The sequence below is a fragment of the Pristiophorus japonicus genome, chromosome X (genome assembly GCF_044704955.1).
Source record: "Pristiophorus japonicus isolate sPriJap1 chromosome X, sPriJap1.hap1, whole genome shotgun sequence".
Classification (NCBI taxonomy): Eukaryota; Metazoa; Chordata; class Chondrichthyes; family Pristiophoridae; genus Pristiophorus; species Pristiophorus japonicus.
The window spans coordinates 24,814,458-24,828,043 of record NC_092010.1 but is presented as its reverse complement, the minus strand read 5'-3'; the positions used below and the strand labels follow the sequence as shown (position 1 = coordinate 24,828,043).

The 13,586-nt window shown below is 47.9% G+C and overlaps 1 protein-coding gene across 1 annotated transcript in view; it reads right to left on the bottom strand.

Moving 5' to 3' along the window:
• Window positions 1-12,754, bottom strand: part of LOC139240877 (uncharacterized) — a 184,511-nt gene extending 171,757 nt beyond the window's left edge. The window contains exon 1 of the mRNA XM_070869384.1: window positions 12,451-12,754. Coding sequence (XP_070725485.1) covers window positions 12,451-12,692 — 242 coding nt within the window. The 5' untranslated portion in view covers window positions 12,693-12,754. The remainder of the gene's footprint in view (window positions 1-12,450) is intronic.
• Between the last annotated feature and the right edge of the window lie 832 nt (window positions 12,755-13,586).

The following is a 13,586-nucleotide window of genomic DNA, read 5'->3' as shown; positions in this document are numbered from 1 at the left end:
GATCTTAGAATAAGGGGCCACCCATTTAAAACTGAGATGAGGAGAAATTTCTTCTCTCAGAGAGTTTTAAATCTGTGGAATTCGCTGCCTCATAGAGTTGTGGAAGCTGGGTCATTGAATAAATTAAAGACAGAGATAGACAGTTTCTTAATCGATAAGGGGATAAGGGGTTATGGGGAGCGGGCAGGGAAGTGGACCTGAGTCCATGATCAGATCAGCCATGATCGTATTAAATGGTGGAGCAGACTCGAGGGGCCGTATGGCCGACTCCTGCTCCTATTTCTTATGTTCTTATGACTGGAACTCCTCTGGCCCCTCGGTTTTCCCTTCCTCTTACAACCTTACAGGATTTCAACAACCTTAGCATCACCTGATCACTTGACTTACCTCATCTTCTCTCTCACTTTTGGCAAACCCCACACAGAAGCAACTACCTCGGAAGACTTGGGGCGTGCCGTGGGCAGGAGGGAGTCAAGAACAATTCCAAAATTTGGAGCAGGGGAGGGGAAAAAAAGAGGACCTAACCCATGCCAAAAATAGTGGGAGGGACCCATCCCCTCATTCCACTCCCTGCCCCCTCTCCCTGGGGTGATTGTTTCTAAAATCCCAAGTCATAGAGCTTGGCCCTTCACAAGATCCCTTTTCTTGCAATTGTGGAAGCAGTAAAGCTGTCCGGAAGCATTCGGTCATGTATGTACATTCTGTTTATAGCCACCAGATGGTGTCATTGTTGGAGCTGCATGCACATGGTGCTGCTCTGGTATAAAAGGCCAGCCATTTTGAGAGTCAGGCACTTTGGGCCTAAATAAAGCAGAGCCAAGGTTGTACCTTGCTTAGTTAAACAGTACTCAGTTTGAACCTTTATTGCATACATAACATTTGGCGACGAGAATACAAGAACCTGTGTTTGCAAAATGAGCACGATTGGAGTTTTAGAGTGATTCGTGGAGGGAGAAGATTGGGCAGACTTTGTGAGCCGTTTGAAGCAGTACTTCGTGGTCAACAAAATGAAGGGGGTCGACGATGCAGATCAGCGCCGGGCCGTGTTCCTCACTGTGTGCGGTTCAAAGATCTACGGTCTGATAAAGAATCTACTCATGCCTAGTGATCCAACAGAGAAAACGTACAGGAGTTGTGTACATTGGCACAGGAGCACCTCAAGCCAGACGATGCATCATCATCTCGAGATACAGGTTTTTATACACACGTTCGATCGGAGGGCCAGAGCGCGGTGGAATTCGTTGCCGACCAAGCTGCGCACGTACACCAAAGAACTGATAAAGGTGATTGGCAGTGCACAAATTAATGTGTCATACAGTTCACGAGTTACCGCTGTGGATTGTTCCAGGCAATGGCCCAATGCTGCACGGCAGGAGCTGGTTGGAGAAAATCAGATGCAACTGGAACGACATAAAGGCGTTGTCATCGGTGCAAGATACATGTGCCCAAATATTGAGCAAGTTCCCCTCGCTGTTCGAACCGGGTATCAGCAACTTCACGGGAGCCAAGGTGCAGATCCACGTGGACTCAGATGCAAAACCCGTCCATCATAAAGCTCGGGCAGTGCCGTATATGATGAGGGAGAAGGTCGAAATTGAACTGGACAGACTCGAGCGTGAAGGGATCATATCACCGGTCGAATTTAATGAATGAGCCAGCCCCATTGTTCCTGTGCTGATAAGTGATGGCACAGTCAGAATCTGTGGAGACTACGAGGCTACGATCAACAGGGTTTCGAAATAAGATTAGTACCCGTTACCGAAGGCTGATGACTTGTTTGCGTCGCTAGCCGGAGGGAAGTCATTCACAAAACTGGACTTGATGTCGGCCTATATGACGCAAGAGTTGGTCGAGACGTCGAAGAGACTTACGTGCATTAACACGCATAAAGGACTGTTTATTTACCACAGGTGCCCTTTCAGAATTCGCTCGGCTGCAGCAATATTCCAGAGGAATATGGAAAGTCTACTGAAGTCCGTCCCCAGAAGTGTCATGTTCCAAGATGACATCCTGATCACCGGTCGTGACTCCAAGGAACATCTGAACAACCTGGAAGAGGTTCTACTGCGTTTGGATAGAGTGGGACTCAGACTTAAACGCCTGAAGTGTGTCTTCATGGCACTGGAGGTCGAATTCCTCGGGAGGAAAATCGCCGCTGATGGTATTCGACCTACTGACGTGAAAACCAAGGCCATCAAGAATGCACCTAAGATGCAGAATGTGATGGAGCTGCGTTCGTTCCTGGGTCTACTCAACTACTTTGGTAACTTCCTACCTAAATTGAACCACTGCACATGCTGTTGAGAAAAGGCGACAACTGGGTGTGGGGCACATCACAAGACAGAGCTTTCGAGAAAACCACCATTCTGTTTAGCTCGAACAAGCTGCTGGTACATTCTGACCCATGTAAACGTTTAGTTTTGGCCTGTGACGCATCGTCATATGGAATTGGTTGCGTGTTGCAACAAACCAATGAGTCGGGGAAACTTCAACCTGTCGCGTATGCATCCAAAAGTTTGTCTACAGCAGAAAGAGCCTACGCATGGTAGAAAAAGAAGCTTTAGCGTGTGTGTACGATGTTAAAAAGATGCATCAATACCTGCTCGGTCTGAGGTTCGAATTAGAGACCGATCACAAGCCGCTCATTTCGTTGCTTTCCGAGAGCAAAGGTATCAATACCAACGCTTCATCCCGCATCCAAAGGTGGGCGCTGACATTGTCTGCCTATGATTATGTCATTCGCCATAGACCTGGCACAGAGAATTGTGCCGATGCTTTGAGCCGGTTGCCGTTGCCCACATCGAAGATGGAAACGCCACAACCGGCAGATTTAATATTAATCATGGATGCTTTTGAGTGTGAAGGAACCCCTGTCACGGCTCAACAAGTTAAGACCTGGACCAGCCAGAACCCGCTATTATCGGTGGTAAAGGGTTGCATCCTCAAAGGGGATTGGTCTGCCATACCTAAGCAAGTGTGCGAGGGGCCAAACCGTAGATTTGTCGCAAGGACGAACTGTCTATTCAAACAGATTGCATATTGTGGGGCAATCAAGTTGTAATGCCTAAGAAAGGGAGAGAGAAGTTTGTGCGTGAGTTACACAGCACACATCCTGGTATAGTGATGATGAAGGCCATCGTCAGGTCCCACGTATGGTGGCCAGGAATTGATTCTGAGCTGGAAGCATGCGTGCATCAGTGCAACATCTGCATGCAGCTCAGCAAAGTACCAGCGGAATCGCCGCTGAGTCTGTGGTCATGGCCATCCAAACCTTGGTCCAGGATCCATGTCGATTTTGCAGGTCCCTTACTGAGCAAGATGTTTTTAGTGGTGGTGGACGCTTATTCAAAGTGGATAGAATGCATAATCACGTCATCCAGTACGTCCACGGCAACCGTAGAGAATCTCAACGTCATGTTCACGACACATGGTCTGCCTGACATAGTGATGCACGACAATGGGGCGTGCTTCACCAGTCAGGAGTTTGTAAAACTTAACGGCATAAAACATGTAAGGTCAGCACCATTCAAGCCTGCGTCCAACAGGCAAGCAGAACGTGCAGTACAAATTATCAAGCAAAGCATGAGGAGAGTAACTCAAGGGTCACTGCAGACCCTTGCAGTTTGTCTTGCATACTGCTGAGTTACAGGACAAGACCCCGCACACTCACAGGGGTCTCGCCTGCTGAATTCATGATGAAAAGAGGTCTTAAGACCAAGTTATCTCTTGTGCACCGGGATTTAAGTAATCATGTTGAATACAGAAGACAGAGTCAACAAGGATACCACGATCGCGCAACTGTGTCACGCGAGATTTCTGTTAATGATCCTGTATATGTGTTGAATTATGGTCAGGGTCCCAAATGGATCGCTGGTATGGTCATGGCCAAGGAGGGCAACAGAGTATTTGTTATTAAGCTCAAGAATGGGGAAACTTGCAGGAAACACATGGATCAGACAAAGCTGAGGCATATAGACGAGCCAGAGCAGTCGGACGATGAAACCATTGACGACCAACCAACCTACCAGCAGCCTTCAGTGAACCCAAGGGTCATCAGTGAACCCGGAATTTCCATCACGGACTTGTTCAGTAAAAATGGACTTGCAATTCTTGACATGGCCACTGCCACCCCCAACAAGTCAGCCATCCAGCCACCAGCCACAACAGACCCCGCACATTCACCCAAGGCCGGAATCGAACTGAGACGGTCAACCTGGGACCGTAAAGCACCGGACCGTCTCAACCTGTGAAAGGCTGTGATAAGATCTCAGAGGAGGGTATTGTCATGTATGTACATGCTGTTTGTAGCCACCAGATGGTGTCATTGTTGGAGGCCACTGAGCAGCATGCACATGGTGCTGCTCTGGTATAAAAGGCCAGCCATTGTGTGAGTCAGGCACTTTGGGCCGAAATAAAGCAGAAGCAAGATTATACAGTTAAACAGTACTCAGTTTGAACCTTTATTGCATACATAACACATTCAATGTGCAGAAACAGACGGTGCTGCCCACATCAATGGTGCCACTGGCAACAAACCCACTATATCGAAGTACACCCCGGGACTACATTTATTGTACAATCTGGTTTTCCCCATGCCAACACAGCCTCACGACCAGCAAACAAAAAGAACTGCCACTTTCAACACTGGATGTCACGAACTGCCATTTTCACCCAGCTGTTGGCAGGCTGAGTTCTCACCCCTTCTGTATTGCTACCATATACCAAGGTTTGTTGCCCCTTGGCGACATTACCCGAAAACACAGCGTCAGTTTCCACATGCTCTACCTCACCACCACTTCTCTCGACCCCTCCTCAGTCTCTAAATTGTCAGACTGCTTGTCCGACATCCAGTTCTGGATGAGCAGAAATTTTCTCCAATTGAACATTGGGAAGTCCGAAGCCATTGTTTTCAGTCCCCGCCACAAACTCCATTCTCTAGACACTGACTCCATCCCTCTCCCCAACTCCTGTCTGAGGCTGAACCAAACGGTTCGCAACCTTGGTGTCATATTTGACGCCGGAATGAGCTTTCGACCACATCTCCGCAGCATAACTAAGACTGCCAATTTCCACCTCCGTAACATCGTCCGTCTCCGCCCTTGCCTCAGCTCATCCGCTACTGAAACCCTCATCCATGCCTTTGTTACCTCTAGACTTGACTATTCCAAACCACTCCTGGCTGGCCTCCCACATTCTACCCTATGTAAACTTGAGGTCATCCAAAACTTGGCTGCCCATGTCCTAACTCGCACCAAGTCCCGCTCACCCATCACCCCTGTGCTCACTGACCTACATTGGCTTCCGGTTAAGCAACGCCTCAATTTCAAAATTCTCATCCTTGTTTTCAAATCCCTCCATGGCCTCGCCCCTCCCTATCTCTGTAATCTCCCCCAGCCCCACAACTCTTCGAGATATCTGCACCCCTCTAATTCTGCCCTCTTGAGCATCCCTGATTGTAATCGCTCCACCATCGGTGGCCGTGCCTTCTGTTGCTTGGGCCCCAAGCTCTGGAACTCCCTCCCTAAACCTCTCCGCCTCTCTACCTCTCTTTCCTCCTTCAAGATGCTCCTTAAAACCTAGCTCTTTGACTAAGCTTTTGGTCACCTGCGCTAATTTCTACTTATGTGGCTCGGTGTCAATTTTTTTATCTCATAACACTCCTGTGAAGCGCCTTGGGACGTTTCACTACGTTAAAGGCGCTATATAAATACAAGTTGTTGTTGTTGTTGTTTCCTCCCAGCAATGGGGTGTGTCCATGACCGGAAACGTAAATGCTGTGAATGCAAATCAGAAACAACTGCATGCAAGCTCCCAGTTGTGAACTGTTTCTATGAATCCGACAGGTTTAACTCCACAGCTAACACCACATCCATTGTAACCATTGGGGAGGGTGGAGAAGGGGAGTTGCTCTGTCCAGTCTGTATAGCCCTTCGCCCACTGTACTGTCCCACTGGAGCTGTAACTCTGGAGCTGAAAGTGTTATCTTGGACAGAAACTGAATGCAGTCAAACCGGCAATTTTTCTTTTGTTGGAAAAAAAGCAGTTAAAAAAAAAAACTCTCAGATTGCGTGGCACATCGTGCTTGTGGGGACGTGGTGCTAAATTCAGGCATTGGAACATTTCGTGGGGCAAATCCATCATTTGGCTGGAGAGTTACTGTACAGGCTGAAGTCTGATTACTGCCTTTCGAAGAATCCTGTTTATCTAGTTCATCATGTTATCTAGTATTTACAGCACAGAAACAGGACATTGGGCCCAACAGGTCCGTGCCGGTGTTTATGCTCCACACCAGCCCCCTCCCACCCCTCTTCATCTCACCCCATCAACATATCCTTCTATTCCTTTCTCCCTCATGTTTATCCAGCTTCCCCTTAAATGCATCTATGCTATTCACCTCAGCCACTCCCTGTGGCAGCGAGTTTCACATTCTCACCACTCTCTGGGTAAAGAAGTTTCTCCTGAATATTGTGATTAACTTCTATTTTGGATTGAGTTCTGGTCTCCCCCACAAGTGGAAATGTCTTCTCTACACCTACCCTATCGAACCCCTTCATCATCTTAAAAGACCCCTATCAGGTCGCCCCCCTCCCCCCCAGCCTTCTCTTTTCCAGAGAAAAGAGCCCCGGCCTGTTCAATCTTTTCTAATCGGTATAACCTCTCAGCTCTGGTATCATTCAAGTAAATCTTTTTTGTACCTTCTCCTGTGCCTCTTATAATATGGGGACCAGAACTGTTCACAGTACTCCGAGTGTGGTCTGACCAAGGTTTGATACATTTAACATAACTGCTCTGCTTTTCTGTTCTATCCCTCTAGAAATGCTTTGTTTGCTTTTTTTTTTACACACATTCAAAAAGAAGGACTCCAATTGGCTGTCAGAGCCTCCTAATCCTTTTACGTAGGAGACTGGAGGAAGAAGCTTTTCCAACCACAGTGGAACAACAGCGTGTTTTGAAACAAAAGCCACAAGAACTCCCACAATAGTCATATAAAACTCATTGTCTAATGGCAAAAGTTAACTCAAAGCAGCGTGGCTTTTAAAAGCCTGTCGTGGGCGGAGGTAATGTACTTTTAGCAGGTGGATACCAGGTTACTTTCTATACACTCTCTCCTCCAGCAGCTCAGGGCTCAGTTAACTCTCAATCTGGCTGGGTTCCTTGCCCCAATACTTGACACACAAAAATAGTTCTTGTGACGCCTCTCCCCAGTGTTTTACCACCCTGTCGACCCAATATTAATGGAACCAGGATTCAACGTGCAAAATTCAATGTACATGCGGTTTCATTTTCCACCAGATTTCTTCCTGCTCGTCTTCTGAAGGTGCGGAGCCTTGCTGGGGCACGGTTCCCTCCGAGCATCCTAGGTGAAAGGCTGAGGGCCAACAGTGCAAATTGGCTGCCCTGTTCCTACATTGCAACACTGACTACACAGTCAAAAGCACTTAATTGGCCGTAAAGTGCGTTGGGACAACCTGAGGCCGTGCAAGGTGTTACATAAATGCAAGTCTTTCTTTCTTGCATTGATAAAAGAAAGAAAGAATGGACTTGCATTTACATAGAGCTGCTCACATCTTCCGGATGTCCCAAAGTGCTTCACAGAAAATGCAGCCGATTTGCATATAGCAAGGTGCCCCAAACAGCAATGAGATAATGACCAGATAACCTGTTGTTCATGTTGTTGGTTGTGGGATGAATGTTGGCCAAGACACCAGGAGAACCACCCAACTTTTCAAAAAAGTGACATGGGATCTTTCACGCCCACCGGAGAGGGCCAACAGGGCTGTACAAATATCACAATGGTGCAGTAAGAGGTGTTCATTCAAGTTGAACTAAAGGCACATCAACGGAACATAACAACTTGTAGTTATATAGCACCGTTAATGTAGTGAAACGTCTCAAGGTGCTTCACAGGAGTATTATGAGATAAAAATTTGACATTGAGCCGCATAATTAGAAATTAGGGCAGGCGACAAAAGAGGTCAAAGAGGTATGTTTTAAGGAGCGTCTTGAAGGAGGAAAGAGAGGTAGAGGTGGAGGGAGTTCCAGAGCTTAGGGCCTAAGCAACAGAAGGCACGGCCACCAATGGTTGAGTGATTATAATCAGGGATGCTCAGGAGGGCAGAATTCGAGGAGCGCAGAGATCTCGGGTGGGGGAGGGGGTTGTGGGGCTGGAGGAGATGAGAGAGATAGGGAGGGGCGAGGCCATGGAGGGATTTGTAAACATGGTGAGGATTTTGAAATCGAGACGCTGCTTAACCGGAAGCCCCAATGTAGGTCAGTGAGCACAGGGGTGATGGGTGAGCAGGACTTGGTGCGCGTTAGGACATGGGCAGCCGAGTATTGGATCACCTCTAGCAGAAGGAATTTTGCTCCATGCATAACCTGCACTGTAGCTGACTTGGAAGGGCTTGATGCGGATGCCTGGAGGGTGAACATTCACTACCGACCAGGGTGCAAAATAGACGGGAGTGGATCGGCTGCCCATTCAACATCGATTGGAAACAAAAATCGGGGCATGGTGTGGACGGGGGTCTGATCCGCTACCACCCGTTTCCCACCCCCTGGTAAAAGTAAGTGTTCAATCCCCGTGTGGCCACGATGGGAAAGGGTTCCGCACCCCAACACTATCTCCCACCCCTTGATGAGCACCAAAATTCCTCCGCAATATACATGAGCATTTACCAGGCTTGATGACAAAGATGGGGGCAATGACACAACATCAGCAGCCACAGCTAGTGCAACAATTTCATTTAATTTTTTTTTTTTTTAAAACCTCTGCCTTCTTAAAAACTAAATTGCATCACATACATTCGAACGAATGGAGACTCAGCCTGGGATTTTCTGCTCAAGTGCTTGCCAACTCGCAACACTCCAAAGCTAGCGCGAGCAGAGGCGGAAAATCCTCGCCAATGTGTCTATACTGTAGTATAGGAGGAGGCCCATTCAGCCCCTCGAGCCTGTTACCATAGGAACAGGAGGAGGCAATTCAGCCCCTTGAGCCTGTTACCATAGGAACAGGAGGAGGCCATTCAGCCCCTCGAGCCTGTTACCATAGAAACAGGAGGAGGCAATTCAGCCCCTCGAGCCTGTTACCATAGGAACAGGAGGAGGCAATTCAGCCCCTTGAGCCTGTTACCATAGGAACAGGAGGAGGCCATTCAGCCCCTCGAGCCTGTTACCATTGAACAGGAGGAGGCCATTCAGCCCCTCGGGCCTGTTACCATAGGAACAGGAGGAGGCAATTCAGCCCCTTGAGCCTGTTACCATAGGAACAGGAGGAGGCAATTCAGCCCCTTGAGCCTGTTACCATAAGAACAGGAGGAGGTCATTCAGCCCCTCGAGCCTGTTACCATAGGAACAGGAGGAGGCAATTCAGCCCCTTGAGCCTGTTACCATAGGAACAGGAGGAGGCCATTCAGCCACTCGAGCCTGTTACCATAGGAACAGGAGGAGGCAATTCAGCCCCTTGAGCCTGTTACCATAGGAACAGGAGGAGGCCATTCAGCCACTCGAGCCTGTTACCATAGGAACAGGAGGAGGCCATTTAGCCCCTTGAGCCTGTTACCATAGGAACTGGAGGAGGCCCATTCAGCCCCTCGAGCCTGTTACCATAGGAACTGGAGGAGGCCCATTCAGCCCCTCGAGCCTGTTACCATAGGAACTGGAGGAGGCCCATTCAGCCCCTCGAGCCAATTAGATGCCGCTCAACTCCATTTATCTGCCTTGGTACTCTTACCCAACTAAAATCTACCAATCTCAGACTTGAAAGCCCCAGCACCCACAGCCTTTTGGGGGGGGGGGGGGGGGGGGGTCGGAAAGAGAATTCCAGACTGCCACTACCCTTCATGCAAAAAAGTGCTTCCAGATTTCAGCTAGCTCTAATTTTAAGGTTTTGCCCCCTTGTTCTGGATTTCACCCACCAGAGGAACTAGCTTTTCCATATCTACCCCATCGAATCACTTTATCATTTTCATGATGATTCTGACAGCCAGCTTAGCATGGGCGGAGGCAAAGAACCTTTGCTAAGACAGCTGAGAATGACAGGTTAGATGCTTTTTTTCCTGTGTGTTGCATTAACGTTGCACAAAATAGGTGGGAGCCAAAGGAGACACTTCCTTTAAAACAAAACACCACTCCCAGAGCTAATTGTTGTGACGATCTTGAAGATCTCACAACAGAGATCGATGCCTTGCTCACGTTTCATGTCATCACCCACTGAAGTACAGAAAGTCTCAAGGCCTGACGAGACCATGCCTGGGACATTCTATTCCTGCTCGCCCTGCTCATTTTTAATGGGTGGAGTAGTGCAAACCCAAGTCCATTGCTTCATCTAGTCTGTCTTTCTCATCATCTTGCACGTGGAACCAATAACATGTTTACGAACATAAGAAATAGGAGCAGGGGTAGGCCACACGGCCCCTCGAGCTTGCACCGCTATTCAATAAGATCATGGCTGATCTGATCTTGGCCTCAACTCCACTTTCCTACCTGTTCCCCATAACACTTGACTCCCCTGTAGTTCAAAAATCTGTCTATCTCAGCCTTGAATATATTCAATGACCCAGCCTCCACAGCTCTCTGGGGTAATGGAGAATTCCAAAGTTTCACGATCCTTAGAGAATAAATTCCTCATCTCCATCTTAAATGGACGACCCCCTTATTCTGGGACTATGTCCCGAGTTCTAGATTTCCCCACGAGGGGGAAACATGCTCTCTGCATCCACCTTGTCGAGCCCCCTCATAATCTTATACGTTTCAATAAGATCACCTCTCCTTCTTCTAAACTCCAATGAGTACAGGCCCAACCTGCTCAGCCTTTCCTCATAAGTTAACCCCTTCATCCCTTCAAGATACATGTCTAGGTTCACCTGGAGGAGATCCCTGCCACTTGCCTCTGCAGCCTCCATTGGTAAACTATTCCAAAAACTGACCACCCTCAGTGAAGTAATGTTTTCTTACATCCGTTTCTGAATTCCCCTTTTCGGCTCATGTCCTCTTGTTTTGCAGTCTTGTACTAAATCAAATATCCCCGACTGACACTCCGCAGCCCATATTAATTTGAATCATGTCCTCCCGTCAGTCTTTTCCCCTCCAAGGAGAGACCCAGTTCCGTGAATCTAGTCTCATGTTTTATTCTCTAGTCTCATCATTCAAGTAGCCTTTTCTAGCTCAGCAGCATCCTTACTATAGTGAGAGTTAATGAACTGTATCAGATAGGAGTTATTATCAAACTTTTTTTTTAAGTGTTCATTCCAGGGATGTGGGCATCGCTGGTAATGCTGATATTTATTGCCCATCTCTAATTGCCCCTTGAGAAGGTGGTGGTGAGCCGCCTTCTTGAACCGCTGCAGTCCGTGTGGTGAAGGTGCTCCCACAGTGCTGTTAGGGAGGGAGTTCCAGGATTGTGACCCAGCGACGATGAAGGAACGGCCGATATATTTCCAAGTCGGGATGGTGTGTGACTTGGAGGGGAACGTGGAGGTGGTGGTGTTCCCATGCGCCTGCTGCCCTTGTCCTTCGAGGTGATAGAGGTCGCGGGTTTGGGAGGTGCTGCCAAAGAAGCCTTGGCGAGTTGCTGCAGTGCATCTTGTAGATGGTGCACACTGCAGCCACGGTGCGCCGGTGGTGGAAGGAGTGAATGTTGAAGGTGGTGGATGGGGTGCTGATCAAGCGGCCTGCTCTGTTGTGCAATTTGCTCCCTGAATTAAGGCAACTTTGAATCCAAAGTTCCAGAACCTGCAAGAACTGCTGGTTTGTGAATGGTAACAAATAATCTTATTGAAACATTTCAGATTCTACTGCACCCAAAGTAAAATATATGAGTCAAAATAAATACTGCCTTTTAAAAGCAGATTGGCTGTCTCAGTAGTAGATATTACGCAGAGAGGACAGAATAAATAAGAGGGAGCGGGAGAATTAATACTGCAAACAGGTAAAACGAATGGAAAGATTTATTTATCACACTGTGCGCTTAAGTGCAAGAGGCGGCGAGGAAGAACTCCCGTGGAACCCATTTGAGTTTGGCTGCCTGCCATTTAACAATTAGAAACACTCTCAGTGCAAGTAGTGTGAAAACAATCTCCCAGACCAGCTCATGTCGACAAAAAACACAAACTACACAGACACCTGTAGATTCGATGATATTTTAAGGGACACAAGGAAAGTAAACATGGCCATTTTTCACAAACTCTCCGCATCTCTCGCCCCAAAACACGATCGTTCAAAATACTCAATTGACAATTCCAGTTGAATCAGAAAACTGGCGAATCTCCATTCTGTGATTTGAACATCCCCGATGCTGTGTGCAAATTTTCTGGTTGAATTTGTTTTTGTAAAAGTAGCAATAACGCACCCACCAACAAAAACACCATACACAACACTGCGCTGCGTCAGAATATGGAGAACTGGAGAGAGAAGGGGAGGGAGAGATTAAACAGAACCTGAAACACTCACCTCTTGGGGTTCTGGCCGATTCTTTTCCTCTTTCTGCCCATGAAAATGTTCCTTGTGGTGGCGATCATGGTGCACAGCCCGGGGTGTGAGGAAGGTACCTGCGATGCCCCGTTTCGCTCGAGTGTTTGACTTGACATCCTCCGAGCAAGCTGGAGGAAGAAGTGAAACTGACGAGGAGTTCTCTGAAACTGACGGACCAGGAACTCTGGGGCTTGTAGTCGCTCTCTCGGTGTTCTCCACATGCACAACAGTAATTAGTCATGGCCCAGACCTTCTGCTTCGCGATTACATCATTCCTTGTGCTCAAGTGAGTAGTCAAATTCAAAGTCATAACATTATTCTATTAGCATTTAAACTAATAATTTCAGTACAAACTAGCGTGATTATTCGAAGCACCACAACTATATATACATATATTAAAAAAAACATTGGCTCAGTGGGTTAATCCATTGCCTTGTGTAGCACTGAACTAGAAAGACCAAGAATACTGATTCTTGGTGTCAGCTGTGGCTCAGTGAGTAACACTCTCTTTGAGTCAGAAGGTTATGGGTTCAAGTCCCACTCCAGGGACTTGAGCACATAAATCCAGGCTGACACTCCAGTGCAGTACTCAGGGAGTACTGACGGAGGTGCCATCTTTCAGATGAAACTTCTGCCCTCTCAGGTGGACGTAAAAAATCCCATGGCACTACTTACATATAAAAAAAAGCTTGCCTTTCACGGCCACCGGATATCCCAAAGTGCTTTATCTCCAGTGGTCCTGGCCAATATTTGTGGCTCAGTGGGTAGCACCCTGTGCCTCAGAGGCAGAAGGTTATGGGTTCAAGTCCCACTCCAGAGAATTCAACACAAAAATCTAAGCTGACAGCCTAGGGCTGTGCTGAGGGCGAGCTGCCATCCTTCATATGAGAGTTTCATTCGACAGGGGTGGATCATGATTATCTGTTTGGAACTCTGCGCGCTTTCGGGTTCGGGACGCATTTCGTCGCCCGGATCCGACTTTTGTACGCCGCCGCGGAGTGTCTGATTAAGGTTAACGGGTCTTTGACGGCGCCCCTTCGCTTTGGGAGAGGGGTGCGCCAGGGATGCCCCATGTCCGGCCAGTTATACGCCGTTTGCGTGGAGCCTTTCCCGCG